This window comes from Polypterus senegalus, chromosome 12 (assembly GCF_016835505.1).
Source record: "Polypterus senegalus isolate Bchr_013 chromosome 12, ASM1683550v1, whole genome shotgun sequence".
Taxonomy (NCBI): Eukaryota; Metazoa; Chordata; class Cladistia; order Polypteriformes; family Polypteridae; genus Polypterus; species Polypterus senegalus.
This window is the reverse complement of record NC_053165.1, coordinates 111,832,911-111,847,002: the sequence shown is the minus strand read 5'-3', so window position 1 is coordinate 111,847,002 and position 14,092 is coordinate 111,832,911. Positions and strand designations below refer to the sequence as shown.

At 38.6% G+C, this 14,092-nt stretch overlaps 1 protein-coding gene across 1 annotated transcript in view; it reads right to left on the bottom strand.

The window, feature by feature from the left end:
* Positions 1-963: 963 nt before the first annotated feature.
* Positions 964-14,092, bottom strand: part of lrrc28 (leucine rich repeat containing 28) — a 145,680-nt gene continuing 132,551 nt past the window's right edge. Inside the window, exon 10 of the mRNA XM_039773270.1 lies at positions 964-3,158. Within this exon, the coding sequence (XP_039629204.1) occupies positions 3,089-3,158 (70 nt within the window). The 3' untranslated portion in view covers positions 964-3,088. The remainder of the gene's footprint in view (positions 3,159-14,092) is intronic.

Here is a 14,092-nt window from a genome sequence, read left to right as displayed (position 1 = left end):
ACTAGATGTAAATTATTTTGCTAGTTTTGTAATCTATTGCAGACAACACTGTAGCAGCACAACTTAGATGGGCTGCAAATTCCAGCAACTTCAAGCGTCATTGGCCAGCATTGGCAGTTGCCACAAGGGCTGCTGAGTGAAAGCTGAGGGCGTTAGCTTTAAAAGTCATAAGAAGCCGACAGGATTGCAATCGGTGGAGTCTGCTTGTTTCAGCACTTCACTACACAATTGGATTACAGTTATGTCCATTGGATTACAGTTTTCCCTAGATTTATGCTCGTTATGTTCTCCTTATTTGTGCTTAGTTGGATTTCTTTAGTACTTGTAACATTAATCATTGTTGTTTATTACTACCATAAATGTACACAAAATTTATTGTAAGTTACATTTTCTGAAAAGATACAGTTCACTAAAGAAGAGTTGAACTATATGCTTTGCCTGGGGAATGTCAGGCATGTTTGTCTCAGCAGCCATCCTCACACGTGATTTTCTTGCACAGTGATTGTTTTGTCTCACATTTCTCACAACTTTTCGCATCTTATTTAGTGTAATAAAATTAGACTATATAGTAATTATGGGCCCAAAATGTATTTGTAACCCCCCGTATATAATGAATGCCTCAATAGTGTTTTTGATGACTAATGTTACTATAAATTTCATACATCCATCCATCATCCAACCCACTATATCCTAACTACACGGCCACGAGGGTCTGCTGGAGCCAATCCCAGCCAACACAGGGCGCACGGCAGGAAACAAACCCCGGGCAGGGCGCCAGCCCACCGCAGGGCACACACACACACCAAGCACACACTAGAGACAATTTCGGATCGCCAATGCACCTAACCTGCATGTCTTTTTACTGTGGGAGGAAACCACAAGCACCTGGAGGAAACCCACACAGACACGGGGAAAACATGCAAACTCCATGCAGGGAGGACCCAGGGAAGCGAACCCAGGACTCCTAACTGCAAAGCAGTAGCGCTACCACTGCGCCACCGTGTTGCCAAAAATGTCATAGAATTAAATTAATTGGAATCAGGCGCTTGTGCTCGAAACATTCACTTTAGGAAGGGGTTTTCAGGAATAGATTAGCTCCTTCTTAAAGTAGGGGAACTTGAATTCCTATTAGTGCCTACCCCACTGAATTAGGATACAATCATTAAGATGTCCGCTCACGCTTAATGTCACTGTTTCAAGTTGCAGGCTCAAATGCCAGTGACTGCACTGTTTACTTTGTACTATGTGTTATACTTCAGTACTATGACTGACACACAAAAAAAAAAGGTAGTCTGAATTTGGAAGAACATTTTTTTACAATTATGTAAGAAGTGGGCTGTCACTATGGTGCAGTGTTAAGGCTAGTGCCTTGCATCAAGGTCAAGGTTCAAGTCCCAGTTGTTCTCCTCCAGTCCATGTGGGCTTTATAAATCCCACTGTCCAAAGACTTGACGGTTGGGTGAATTGACGATAGTAGATCCCTGGTGTTTTATTACCCTGTTATGAACCAGTGCTCTGTCCAGGTGTTGTTCTTGCTATGTGCCCAATGCTTGCTGGGATAGGCTTCAGCTGCCTCGTGACCCAGCTCTGGATAAGTGACATTCAAAGATGAATGGATAAAAAATGAAAAGATCCTACATTTAACTGTACTTCAATACACTTAGTATCAGATATTTTAAAACCTCTACTTTAGTAGTTTTCTCATGGGTAAATCTGACTTTTCAGAAAGTTATCTGTGCTTTTACTCAAGTGTGGGTATTGGGTACTTTATACAACTTTGTGATTTTCACTGTGAAAAAAGGAGACAAGGCTGGTGTGGGGCCTAGCAATGAAGAGACTCAGAGGTGGCTTTACCACAGGTATGCTGCGTTATGATGGAATAAGCGGAGGGAAGCTGGATAAGATATGGCTGGAGGCGAAGTCAACGACATGAGAATTATGGGTCTCAGTCCTCCGAATGCTTCAGACAACAGAAAGTGAACAAAAAGAATTTGGGGGCAAGGAGCCACCCGTGCTATTCCTAGATAAATGATAATTAAACATATTGTGTGTTTTTCATTATTTCAGCTAAAGTAAGAACCAAATAAACTGGGCACCAAGACTCTGAAGTGCCACTTGTGTTTCACATCATGCTGGCAGCTGAATTGTCATATCATCACTACTGACCTCCCTTATGTACAAGAAAATTAATGTTTTAATTGAGCATAAAAGGTCAACAGAGTCAGGTGGGTATACAACGTATTAAACTGGAGTCTTAGGGGTAGCAGATCACCAATAAAAATTCACAATCTGAAATGGTAACTGCCATCCTGTGCATACAAAATCTGAACTCGACAGACACACGGGGACTGATGAGATGCAATTTCTGAAGGGCTGTTCAACCTCACATAAGGAGTCCAAGATATATGATTTTCTTACAAGATCATTTATAAATACCTTGACACGTAGCACCTTATATTATTGTACTTGAAATGACTGGATTGGAGACACCTAATTATATTTTAAGACATAAGTCAAGATCTACAGAGCAATGCTGTATCTTTACAAATGTGGTACTGCAAGTCACACCTGAATTCCTTAATATCTGATAATGTACTCATTTATGTATAATAAAAAACAGAATATCCAAACACAGTTATTCCTAACTTCAGGATATTCTGATTAAGGTTCTAAAGATGCCAAACCTTTGCATCTCTTCACTTCAAGTAAGAAAATACAGAAATGCACTGATCTACAATAATGCAACGATCACACAAACCATAGACGTTTGTCAGTTCTCTGTGGCCCATTGCACCATTCACTTCACATGTCCCAGCAGAATTCTCTAAGAAAGGCTCAGTCTTAGGTTTGCAGAAGCAGTTAAATTGTTTCCACAGGAAAAATGAAATGTCAGTTTACTGCATATGCAAGTCCTCCCTGGAGATCGTTTACCAGGCACCCTCAATAATCAGATTTGTGATCCTCTGTGCCTGCTGACAAGTCGGTCTGTGCTGCTTTCCGAAATCCATGGCAGTGGAAGTCCATTAAACTAGTTTTTCCTTGGTGTAAAAAGATCTTTTTTCATAGCTGTGGAATGAGTTGATTTGATTCAGTTCTGCAGGTTAAATGACTGTAGACAGCGGCTTGAGCAGCAGTATGCAACAAAACTGAGAGCAGTCCTGTGAAGAGCAGAGAAAGAGAGAGAAGACAACTGATGAACTTGTGGCAGTCCAGTGGGGCACAATGGAAATATGTTTTTATATGTTAATATAAAATCAACAAAAAATGAAATATGTTAATAAGTATTTATTATTTTATTTAACAGTCGAGAGATTGGATTGTGCGACAGCTTCAATAATTGTTACTAAAATAACATGCAGACTAGATGGGAACTAACTTCAATTGGACTGATATTTTATTTTAGAACATTCCAGACCCTGGGTAGGCCACTTTACAAAGTATTTTGACCAACTGTTTGTAACTACAAAGCCCTGCCATAGAGTCATTCACACACGAACAGATCCTCTGCTAAAACCTGCATCCACCTAACTGCACTTTTTAAATGATCCCCAGTGCCTGCAGCGTAATGAAAACCAAGGTAGACATATTTTGTTCATTTTATTAAATTCATATGGTGCTGTTGGCACACTGCCCAGGTAATCATGGCATGGACTCTTATTACACAAAACCGTATTTCATGCAGGCACAGTACGGCACTGTAAAAACTCACTGTGTGAGGTGGCACGCCTTACCGCGGGCCAGCCACTACTGTCAAAGGAAATAAAGTAGAACTTCTTTCTTTTACAATTAACTGCCTGCTACTTTGACAGAGGCGGTCGCAGTGTGCTGGGTGGCAGCATATGGAGCTGCAGTGTATTGGCCACATTGTGCTTTCTTAAACAGTGCACTGATTTAAGCCAGTCAACCATTCTATTCTTTATTTCTTTAACTGGATAATGTGCCACTCCTTTACTAGCGGCTGCACTATCGGCTATAAAAGAGCTGTGGCTTAAAATCAGATGTGATGCTAATCTTGCATACCAGATCAGTAGAGGCCTAGTCAGGATTCAATTCAAAGTTGATCTTTAAATAAAGGAATCTTGAACGCAACGGTGAATAAAAGATATAGAAAAATCTCTACCAATGAATCTGTAAATTGTGTAAAAATGTCTCTGTATACTAGGGTTGTGTTTTCTGGTTGTATTTCAACATTAAATTTCTGCTTCATTTTAATAATATTGTATTTGTAATCGGTGTATGGGGTGACAAGTTTGTAAGCGGACATACGCTTCATAAGAATAACTTATAATAATGTATTTGTCCTGTGATTCCACATTTACACGAGAGTCTAGAGGAGGATGAAGCATACACATGCGCGTGTGTTTGTGTGTACAAAATAATCAGAAACAGTTTTCTCAATTCATTAGTACATTCCAATCCAAAAAAAAAACATGGAAAAACAGAATCCCTAGTGGCTGCTTGATTCAAGAAGTTTTCTTTTTTACCACACTCCTTTAAACACTATTAAGACATTTTCATCCCTCCCAGAATTTATTTTATGGCCATATAGAGTGTGTGTTTTTCCTTGCTTTTTTTACAGACTGTAAGTTTTGGTCAGTTTTGTACATAAGTGTTATTTGTTACTGTATGAACTAAAAATTAAATTTATGTCCTTTCCAATGATTTTAGTTCACTTGGGCTTTAATGCAGACAAATAAATATTATTTAAAACGCCAGTTCATTTTCATGTTTGTAATTGGGGGGTTGGCTATTTAGGAGTCCCAGAGGGCCCAAAGCTACGCCATGGGGGTCACCAACAGGTTATCACAGTATGAGGCAGTCCTCTAGATGCGTTTCATTAAAGGCTGTTTAAATTTATACCCAGTCCTAACAGCACTAACAGAATTTCAAAAGATTTAATTAATTTGACTAAAAGTGTGCTCTTTCTAAAGAATTCTCAAGCACACAATATTAGATTGGACACCTTCCCTTTTACCGTCGCAGATCAGTTTAAATATCTAGGGGTAAACGTCACAAGTAAACATAAAGCTCTTTATCAACAAAATTTCACTGTCTGTATAGAAAAAAATAAGCAAGACTTGCATAAGCAACCCTTCATCTCACTTTAGCTGGTAGAATTAAGAATTAAGAAGCTGGTAGAATTGGTATCTTCTCTTCTTATTTCAACACATTCCAATATACATCAATAATTCGTTTTTAAGAAATTAGATTCAACCATAACCTCATTTATTTGGAATTCAAAACATCCACGTATCCAAAGAGCGACTCTACAAAGGCCAAAGGCAGAAGATGGCATGGCTCTACCTAACTTTCTATTTTATTACTGGGCAGCAAACATACAAACTATAAAAACTTGGAAATGGCTTTTATAGATGAACATATACAGGCTTGGTCCGTAATAGAAATAAAATCCTACTTTGTGCCCCATTAAATGCAAGTTACCGCCGATATACTAAAAACCCAATTGTGCTTCACCCACTCAGAATATGGAACCAATACAGTAAGTATTTTAAGACAGAGAATCTTTTATCTGTGGCAACTCTGCATGAGAGCCACCTTTTTCAACCCTCACAAACATATGCAGTTTTTTATGTCAGGAAAACATTTGGGTTAAATCACTTAAGAGATCTGTACATAGACAATGTCTTTGCATTCTATGAACAATTACACTCCAACTTTAACTTTACAGCAACACATTTCTTTCACTACCTTCAAATTAGAAACTTTGTTAAACAGAACCTGCCCAATTTTCCTCACCTCCCACCTCCCTCTATGCTGGAAAAAATATTGCTCAGTTTCAAGGACTTAGACAGCATTTCGGCAATATATAAAACCATTTTACAGTCCCTCCATTTCAAAGATCCAAGAGGACTTTGGGAAAAGGATCTCTCACTCAACATATAAGAAAAGGAGTGGAAGGTAGCAATGCAGAGAATTCACTCGAGCTCCATATGCACAAAGCATACAATTATTCAACTCAAAATTATACAGTGGAACCTCGGGTCACGAACGTTTCTGAACACGTACAAATCGGGTTACGACCAAAAAGTTTGCCAAACTTTTGCATCTGTTCACAACCACACCCACGAGTGACGAACAAGCCAGTTTCCCTTCCAGTTCATACGCGCCGATGATTTCCGCACGTGTTCAGTCTCTCCCTGTACTGTACATTGTTTTCGGCGCATCATGCATAGAGACTCTCCCTTAAAACTGTAAACTCCTCTCAACCCAGCTTCCTCCTGTGGTATAGTGGGTCCACAGCTCCCGTCAAAAAAGGCCAGTTTTAATAAATAGTCACTGCACTCGTGGCTTAGCGAGGGGGCGTGGTGTGTGGCCGAAGTGGTTCCTGAGGAGTTTGTGATGTGTGCGTTTCTCACAAGTGCACAGGTGAGAAGCAGTCTGCATCCGTAATTGCCACGACTACCACGTCCTCTTCATAAATAGAAGCGCGAGTCGGCTAAAGGGAAAAAGAAGAAAACAGGAAAGAACGGAAGGTTGCAGGAGGAGGCAGGAAGCAGGAGGAGAAAGCCGGTGCAGGAAAGAGAGAGAGAGAGCAAGCGAGCGAGACAGAGAGAGGGAGCGAGCGAGTGAGAGCGAGAGAGAGGGAGTGAGCGCGAGAGAAGAGAGCAAGCGAGCGAGACAGAGAGAGAGAGAGAGAGAGAGAGAGAGAGATAGAGAGAGAGAGAGAGAGCAAGTGAGTGCAGGCTCGCGTGCAGGGAGCCTGGGGGTTTGTCTCAGTGTTATTCAATGTTTTAACATTTAGTTTACTATTACACTGTGCATTCTATGGTATAATTAAACTATTTTTGTGCTTAAAAATCTTTAAAGAAAATATATTTACATACAGTTCATATGGTCTGGAACGGATTAATTATATTTACATACAATCCTATGGGGGAAATTACTTCGGGTCACGACCAAATAGGGTTAGGACCAGAGTTTTGGAATGAATTACAGTCGTGACCCGAGGTTCCACTGTATATCGAGCACATCTCTCTCGTTTAAAATTGTCCAAAATGTTTCCAGGGCAAGATCCAACCTGTGAACGCTGCAATCAAGTTCCAGCCTCACTGGGTCACATGTTTTGGGCCTGCACCAAATTAACATCATTCTAGACCAAAATTTTTAAATACCTTTCAGATAGCGTTAGTGTAACTATCCCTCCTAATCCACTAACAGCTGTGTTTGGTGGACTTCCAGATGGGCTTAAAGTGAAGAAGGACAAACAAACTGTGATTGCCTTTACTACACTATTAGCATGCAGACTTATTTTGCTCAACTGGAAGAATCCTAACTCTCCTCTTTTAAGTAAGTGGGTAACTGATGTTATATGCTATTTGAAACTGAAAAAAATCAAATTCTCACTTAGAGGATCTGTGCAGAAATTTTTCAAAACCTGGCAGGATCTAATCAATAACATTTTAGAATAAGCATTTAAAGCACTGAGGAAGCAGATTCTTTCCCCATTTCATTTTCTTTTCCATTAATCTTTATTCACTTATTAATTAATCTATTTACTTATTTTTACTAGCTTTAAGTTTTATTCTGCTGCCCATGCTCTCTTTCTCAGAGGTGGGGGTTGATGTGTGTTCAATACTATTTTTGTAAAATTAATCTATTTGTATGGAATGTTATGTGATTTCAATAAAATCAATAAAATTAAAAATAAATGTATACCCTTTGATTGAACAATTGTATAAAAAAATGAATGGTACAGTAGCAAATTATCAAGAACTAGTTTGTTATCTAAGGTGGCAGGCACAATTATTTCATAGGGTCATTACTGTCACGTGTACAGAGCAGATTTATGTACTGCTGTCTCATACAAGTAGTGCCCCGAGGTCAATGCCTGGCCTGGACAACGTCTGTGTGGAGTTTACATGTTCCTCCCATGCCCACACTGCCTTCCTCATAGTACTATGATTTCTTTGTACCTGCCAAAGTTATGTGAAAGTTTACCTTTCCCAGTATCACTAAATGTTTGTCTGGATTCCCATCTAAAGCTTTTTACTATCGGGATAGCCTTTGCCTCTCTGTTGACGCAAAATGAAATAAGCAGGTTCCAAACGAATGAAAAAAAATGAATGAATCATTACCAAAATAAAACTGGTTAGTTGACAATCATTGTCAGGTGTAGTCATTGCTTTTGGAAGGAATAATTGCAAAACTACCGTATATACTTGCGTTTAAGTTCTTCCGCGGACAAGTCGGGCTTGATTTTACCATATAATTTCCGGTATTTTATAATGTCAATGTCAATGTAAAGTTGAATGCAGAAAACTCACGCTATTGATCCAAGAGATTATGATATGCTAACACCCACCTGAGAGAGCAACCACGGAGCACACTGCCTTTTTTTTTTTCTATGTGTTGTGCCTACGTAGCCACACGGTAATACCAGAACTACTCCAAAGCAACATTTGCACTGTTTTGTGTTTTTTGTATCTCACACCCTCATACACTTTTATCATAAAAGCATCCCTTATCTACAATGGAGTGTTCAATCAGAAGAAAATAAGAGACTGATTTTAAATTAAAAGTCGTTGAAGTGGTGAAAGAAATTGGTATCTGCACTGCTGCAACAAAATTCGATGTGTCTGGAAATTGGTGCGAAATTGGAGGAAGGAAGAAGATGTAAAAAAAATAAAAATAAAAAATAAGTATCGTATTTCTGAATGGGCGTATAAGTCAGGGTCTGATTTTATGATTGATTTTTCGGGTTTCAAGACCTGACTTATATGCGAGTATATACAATACACCCTCTGTCCATTTGTAAATCATCATAAATGTCCAAGGATATTTTGGAAACTATGGATTTAGGACAGACTATCACTGATGACATTCATGCTCTACAGATCATTTTTATGTTATCAGTTGCCTTGGTAATTGTATTCTCTGGGGATGAGCCGTTCAAAAAGTATTTGCTTTTTTTTTTGAGTTGTGGCCTCCCCCACCATAACCTATCATCTATGGGGGAGGACCGAAAGCTTTAGATTTGTCAAAAACCTTGATCTCCAGCTTTCAAAGGATCTCTACATTTTAGGGTCCCCGATACCGAAAAACATTTGTATTTCCATGATGGGTGTGTGTCTGTCTGTGTGCATGTGTGTCTGTATGTCACAGTTTTTTGAGGACGGCCTAGAGCTAAAACTGCTGGATGGAAGCATACTGTACCAAACTTGAAACTGTTATGAGATAACGATGTGCTGATTAGTTTTTGAACCAAATTGTGCAAGAGGCACTTCAGAGGAACCCTGTAATTCTGCAATTAATTATGAAATCTTCTCATCATTTGCTATTGTAATTACCTATTTTATGATTAGAAAGACTAGCATCAGAGCAGTAAATAATTACTGAAATGGTATAGAATAGTTCGGGTAACTTGGCTCCTAGGAAGCAAAGCTTACTGATGCTCACATCTGGTTTTTTTTTTTTACTAACATCATTGCTGTCATTAAAATTATGTGACTGTCTCCCAAAACATGGACGGCCACACTTTCTCTTGCAGCTCAGTGAGAACTTGAAAAGACTGTCACTTCTCTTAGGCTAATCAGGCTCAGTGGGGCCACTGTGTGAGCTACACCACAATTTAGTATAGGGTTACTTATGATAATAATACAATTTACAGAAGGTGTGGACATGTGTGGTACGAACTGAATGATCAAAACTGTATCATTACACACTGGCTAATGGGTGGGATCTGGAATGTTACTGAAAGGCAAAGAGCAGAAGCTTGTATGGAGTAAGAAAAGTAATGGTTGCATAAAGTTGAGTTCACCTCTGCCCACAGCAATGACATTGGAAGTAGACTTTGAATCTGAAGGTGGGTTGTGTCCTACTCTAAATTTATTGTTAATCCCGCTGTTTAAAAACCAAGAGAGTTTTTTTTAACAACAAGGAATAGTGATTCAGCATTTGTCTGTCTAGTAAATCATCATAAACAGGCAAGGCTATTCTGGAAACCACAGATTTAAGACAGACTATCAATGATGACAGCGTAATAGCCAGTTAAAGGGCATACAAATTTCTAAGTTTATTAAAAAGCTTTGTGTAAGAAACATGCATTATGAGCTTGGTATGTGATGAAGTTTACATTAAGAGAATGAAGACTGTCACTTCAGCGTGATCTTGAAAGAACTGCTTTTCTTCTTTATAAGTGTAATAACTATATATGAGACATAGTATTTAGTCTTTTTAGAGAATGTCAGTACTGTGCACTGCTTGTAAAGAAATCACCCTACCAACTTTGTAATCTAACTGGGAGACATCAGCAGTGACTTAGGTAAAGACAAAGACACCTGGGAGAATGTAATGGGGGAATAGCCCGCCTGTTCTGAATTCATGTGATGAACTGTTAACATGTATTTGTGTTAGTAAACACCTTGGCCAAAACCATAATTATCAAACTTGAAGTCATTGTATTTGACTGAGGTTGACATTGATCTGTAAACTATTAACTTATCACCCCAGATGGCTGGACACAGGTGAACTAGCGTACTGCTTAGTATAGTGGTTTCCAAACTGGTGGCTGACAGACTGCGCTTCAGTAGAAGCAGCATTCCTAAGATTAAAAAAATAGTAATCTACTTCTAAACGTTGTCTGTGAATTGCCCCACATACAGTGCATCCGGAAAGTATTCGCAGCGCATCACTTATTCCAGATTTTGTTATGTTAAAGCCTTATTCCAAAATGGATTAAATTCATTTTTTTCCTCAGAATTCCACACAACAGCCCATAATGACAATGTAAAAAAAGTTTACTCTAGATTTTTGCAAATGTATTAAAAATAAAAAAACTGAGAAATCACATGTACATAAATATTCACAGCCTTTGCTCAATACTTTGTCGATGCACCTTTGGCAGCAATTACAGCCTCAAGTCTTTTTGCATATGATGCCACAAGCTTGGCACACCTATCCTTGGCCAGTTTTGCCCATTCCTTTTTGCAGCACCTCTTAAGCTCCATGAGTTTGGATGGGAAGCGTCGGTGCACAGCCATTTTAAGATCTCTCCAGAGATGTTGTGTTGTGTGTAGAATTCTAAGGAAAAAAATGAATTTAATCCATTTTGGAATAAGGCTGTAACATAACGAAATGTGGAAAAAGTGATGCGCTATGAATACTTTCCAGATGCACTGTAGCTATCAAACAAACACAGCTCAAAATGTTCTTTATCAGTGGGGTTCTTGACTAGAGCTGCTGTTCTTTATCAGTGCACCACATTAGCTGGTACATGAGGGAACACAATAAATAAACAAATAAATTATTAAATAACTGGAGAAAAAGCAACCCTTAAAAGGACTGTTGGTTACAAAGCAGATGAACCGGAGTCTGCACACTCAGCTGTGTTTCAGTGTCACTGCTCTGTCTCACAATGCTCCTGCTGTAAGACTCCATTCCAATCTGCACCATTTCAAAGTCTCCCAGTGCTCACATGGGATCCGAGGTTACACTTCCCTCTTGATCCCCACCTCTTTGAGCTGAACCATGTGCCAAGACTGATGGATTCTTAAGAAACAGTTTCTCTTAACAGGTCAGTGCTGACTTTATCACTGCCCCAATGCACTCTCTCTCACTCTTTCTTTTAGGTCTGGTTCACTGATGTTTCAATTTTTTGGGCAATCTTTTTTGGTGTACCCTCATTTTTTTTAAACAGTTTTAGAAATTGTCAGACTAATGCAGAAGAAGATATATTGAGGATCAAAGATGAATGTTAACAATACAATAAACACATCTCACACTTTATTTTAGTGTTCATTGATATTAATCAAAACCGTTTGGTAACATTTATGACTCTTTAAAAAATAAACACAAGAACAGGTTGAACACTGAAGCAGAACTGCATAGTCATTCACTCTGATTTATTATTTTCTATGATTTAAAGCCAAAACATGGGTTATATAAATATATATTGGTTAGGTGACAGTGGATGCTGACTAAATGCCAACATTGTTAAAGCTTTTTTTTGCTGTTATGGCTAAAGCAGCACAATAATCTTTTTCCTACCATTTAACTGTTCACTACAGAACACTACATGATGAATGACTGGTGAAGAGTTTATTCAAGTTTATTCAAACATCAGACCAATTATGCAAGCATCAACCTTAAATGCATTTGCAAGTAATATGAAAGAAGTTCCTTTATCTCAAAAAATTTTTCAACTGCAGTCCCCCACATGCATGGTGTGTTGTAAGCAAAAGGAACTGAAAAAATTAAAAAAACCATATGGTACACGGTACATGATGCTAATATCCAATGTAAGGATTTATCCTGAAGAAAGAATGTTTTTCAAATATTTAAAGGGTTGACAAGACAACTGAGCTATCAGCATACACTGAACTATGTACAAAGTGCAAGAGAAATGCTGACTGTGTGCTTAAATACTGCAGCACCACTGTTTTTAACAAAGTTCTAGAAATCTGGCTGTTGTGATGTGAAATTTTGTTGATAAATATTTTGTATGTCTTTATTTGTAACTTAGGCAAAGCAATGTAATATTAGTGATACATTATTGATAATAACAGCAATGGTTTGATGGTTTAAGAACCCCTTCCCACCTTTTAGGAATGAGTGTCTTTGTAATTTTACAACAGGGGTTGGGGGTTGGCAAGTGTTTCTCTGCTAAAGTCACTCTCTCAACCCTCACAGGAAAGCCAGGCTGCCTAACTGGCAAGCTTCATGGGGGTAGGTGTGAAGGTGTTCTCTACCCCATTGGTCTGAAGTACGGCTGTTTGGAACTGGCTTGTATTAAAAGCCTTTAAGTACCATGATGCCCTATTGGCTGTAGGGGTTGGACAGAAAACCTATAAATTTCCTTGCTTTACCTCATCCTCTCTATCTTATCAAACTGATGATACACCATCTTACACCATGAACTGAAAAGGACAACAAAATGAAGAGCGCAGCTCAGTAGCCATATTGAGACACGCATGCGGCCTGTTCTGAAGAAAGCTGACCACAAATGAACTAGAGACAGTTTTAAGTAACTAACAAGTCTGTGTGCTGCCTGAAACTACACATCACCATCTATCAGGCTGTATGGTTGCCAATATTCAAATGTACTTTGTATATTGTTATTATTTAAGAATATTACAATAATACATTATTTAAATTGTAACTTAACTCCTGCTTGTCTTTTACTACACCTTATTGCCTGAGGTTATACATGTAGAGGGGAAGGTGGGGAGAAGTTATATGGTACAAAATTTATAAACAGTGGTAAGTCTGGGAGATTTGAGGCATTCTGACAAAGGCTACATATTAATAACACAAAAGGGGAAAGTAGAGCAATATATTACTCTACCAAGACAAAACACTGGCAAACAGCTTCATTAGAATTACAATGACCAGATTAATAAAACTGATCAACAATTCACCAATATAAACATTGTGAACTGTGTGTTATCTTTCTTTTCTTTAGGTGAATATGCACACATTACTTTGATTCGATGTTAAACAATATGTTATGTTTAACTCCTTCTTCTATAAAGTTTTGGCCATGCCACATGGAAATGGCAACCAATCATTCTTTATTCAACCAGAGGTCATAACTAAAATATGTAGCAGAAGTGTGACTGCAATATGTTATAGTTTTATAATTCATGCAGCCCTAGTGGGTGTGATGTCATCTGAACTATTCTAAGAATTAGAAAATGTTGAACTCAACTCTGAAAATTTTTTGGGAAGTGAAAGCAACATTTTGAAGAAACCCTTAAACTGAGTGGGAACTATTCCCATGGCAGAGGACAGTCCAGGATTAATTGCTAGAACTGGTAGGTTACAAGGCTGTTGGAAATCTGTGGGGCTGAAAGGAATCCAAATGGAAATGCTTCAATTAATGCAACTCTTCAATGTTGCATACAAGGCAGGGATAGGACCTCTGGGTGCTGATTCCCATTTTCAGAAAGGGTGGGCGGTTGTTGTATTCTAATTTCAGAAGGATTACTCTCCTCTGTCAAAGGATCTGCACTGGTATTAAGAAGGCTGCCAGCTCAAATCCCATCACTGCCAAAAGGGATCCCAGTCCGCTACTAAACCTGAAAATTGCTCTGGGGAGCTATACAATGGCTGACCCTGCACTCTGACCCCCAAA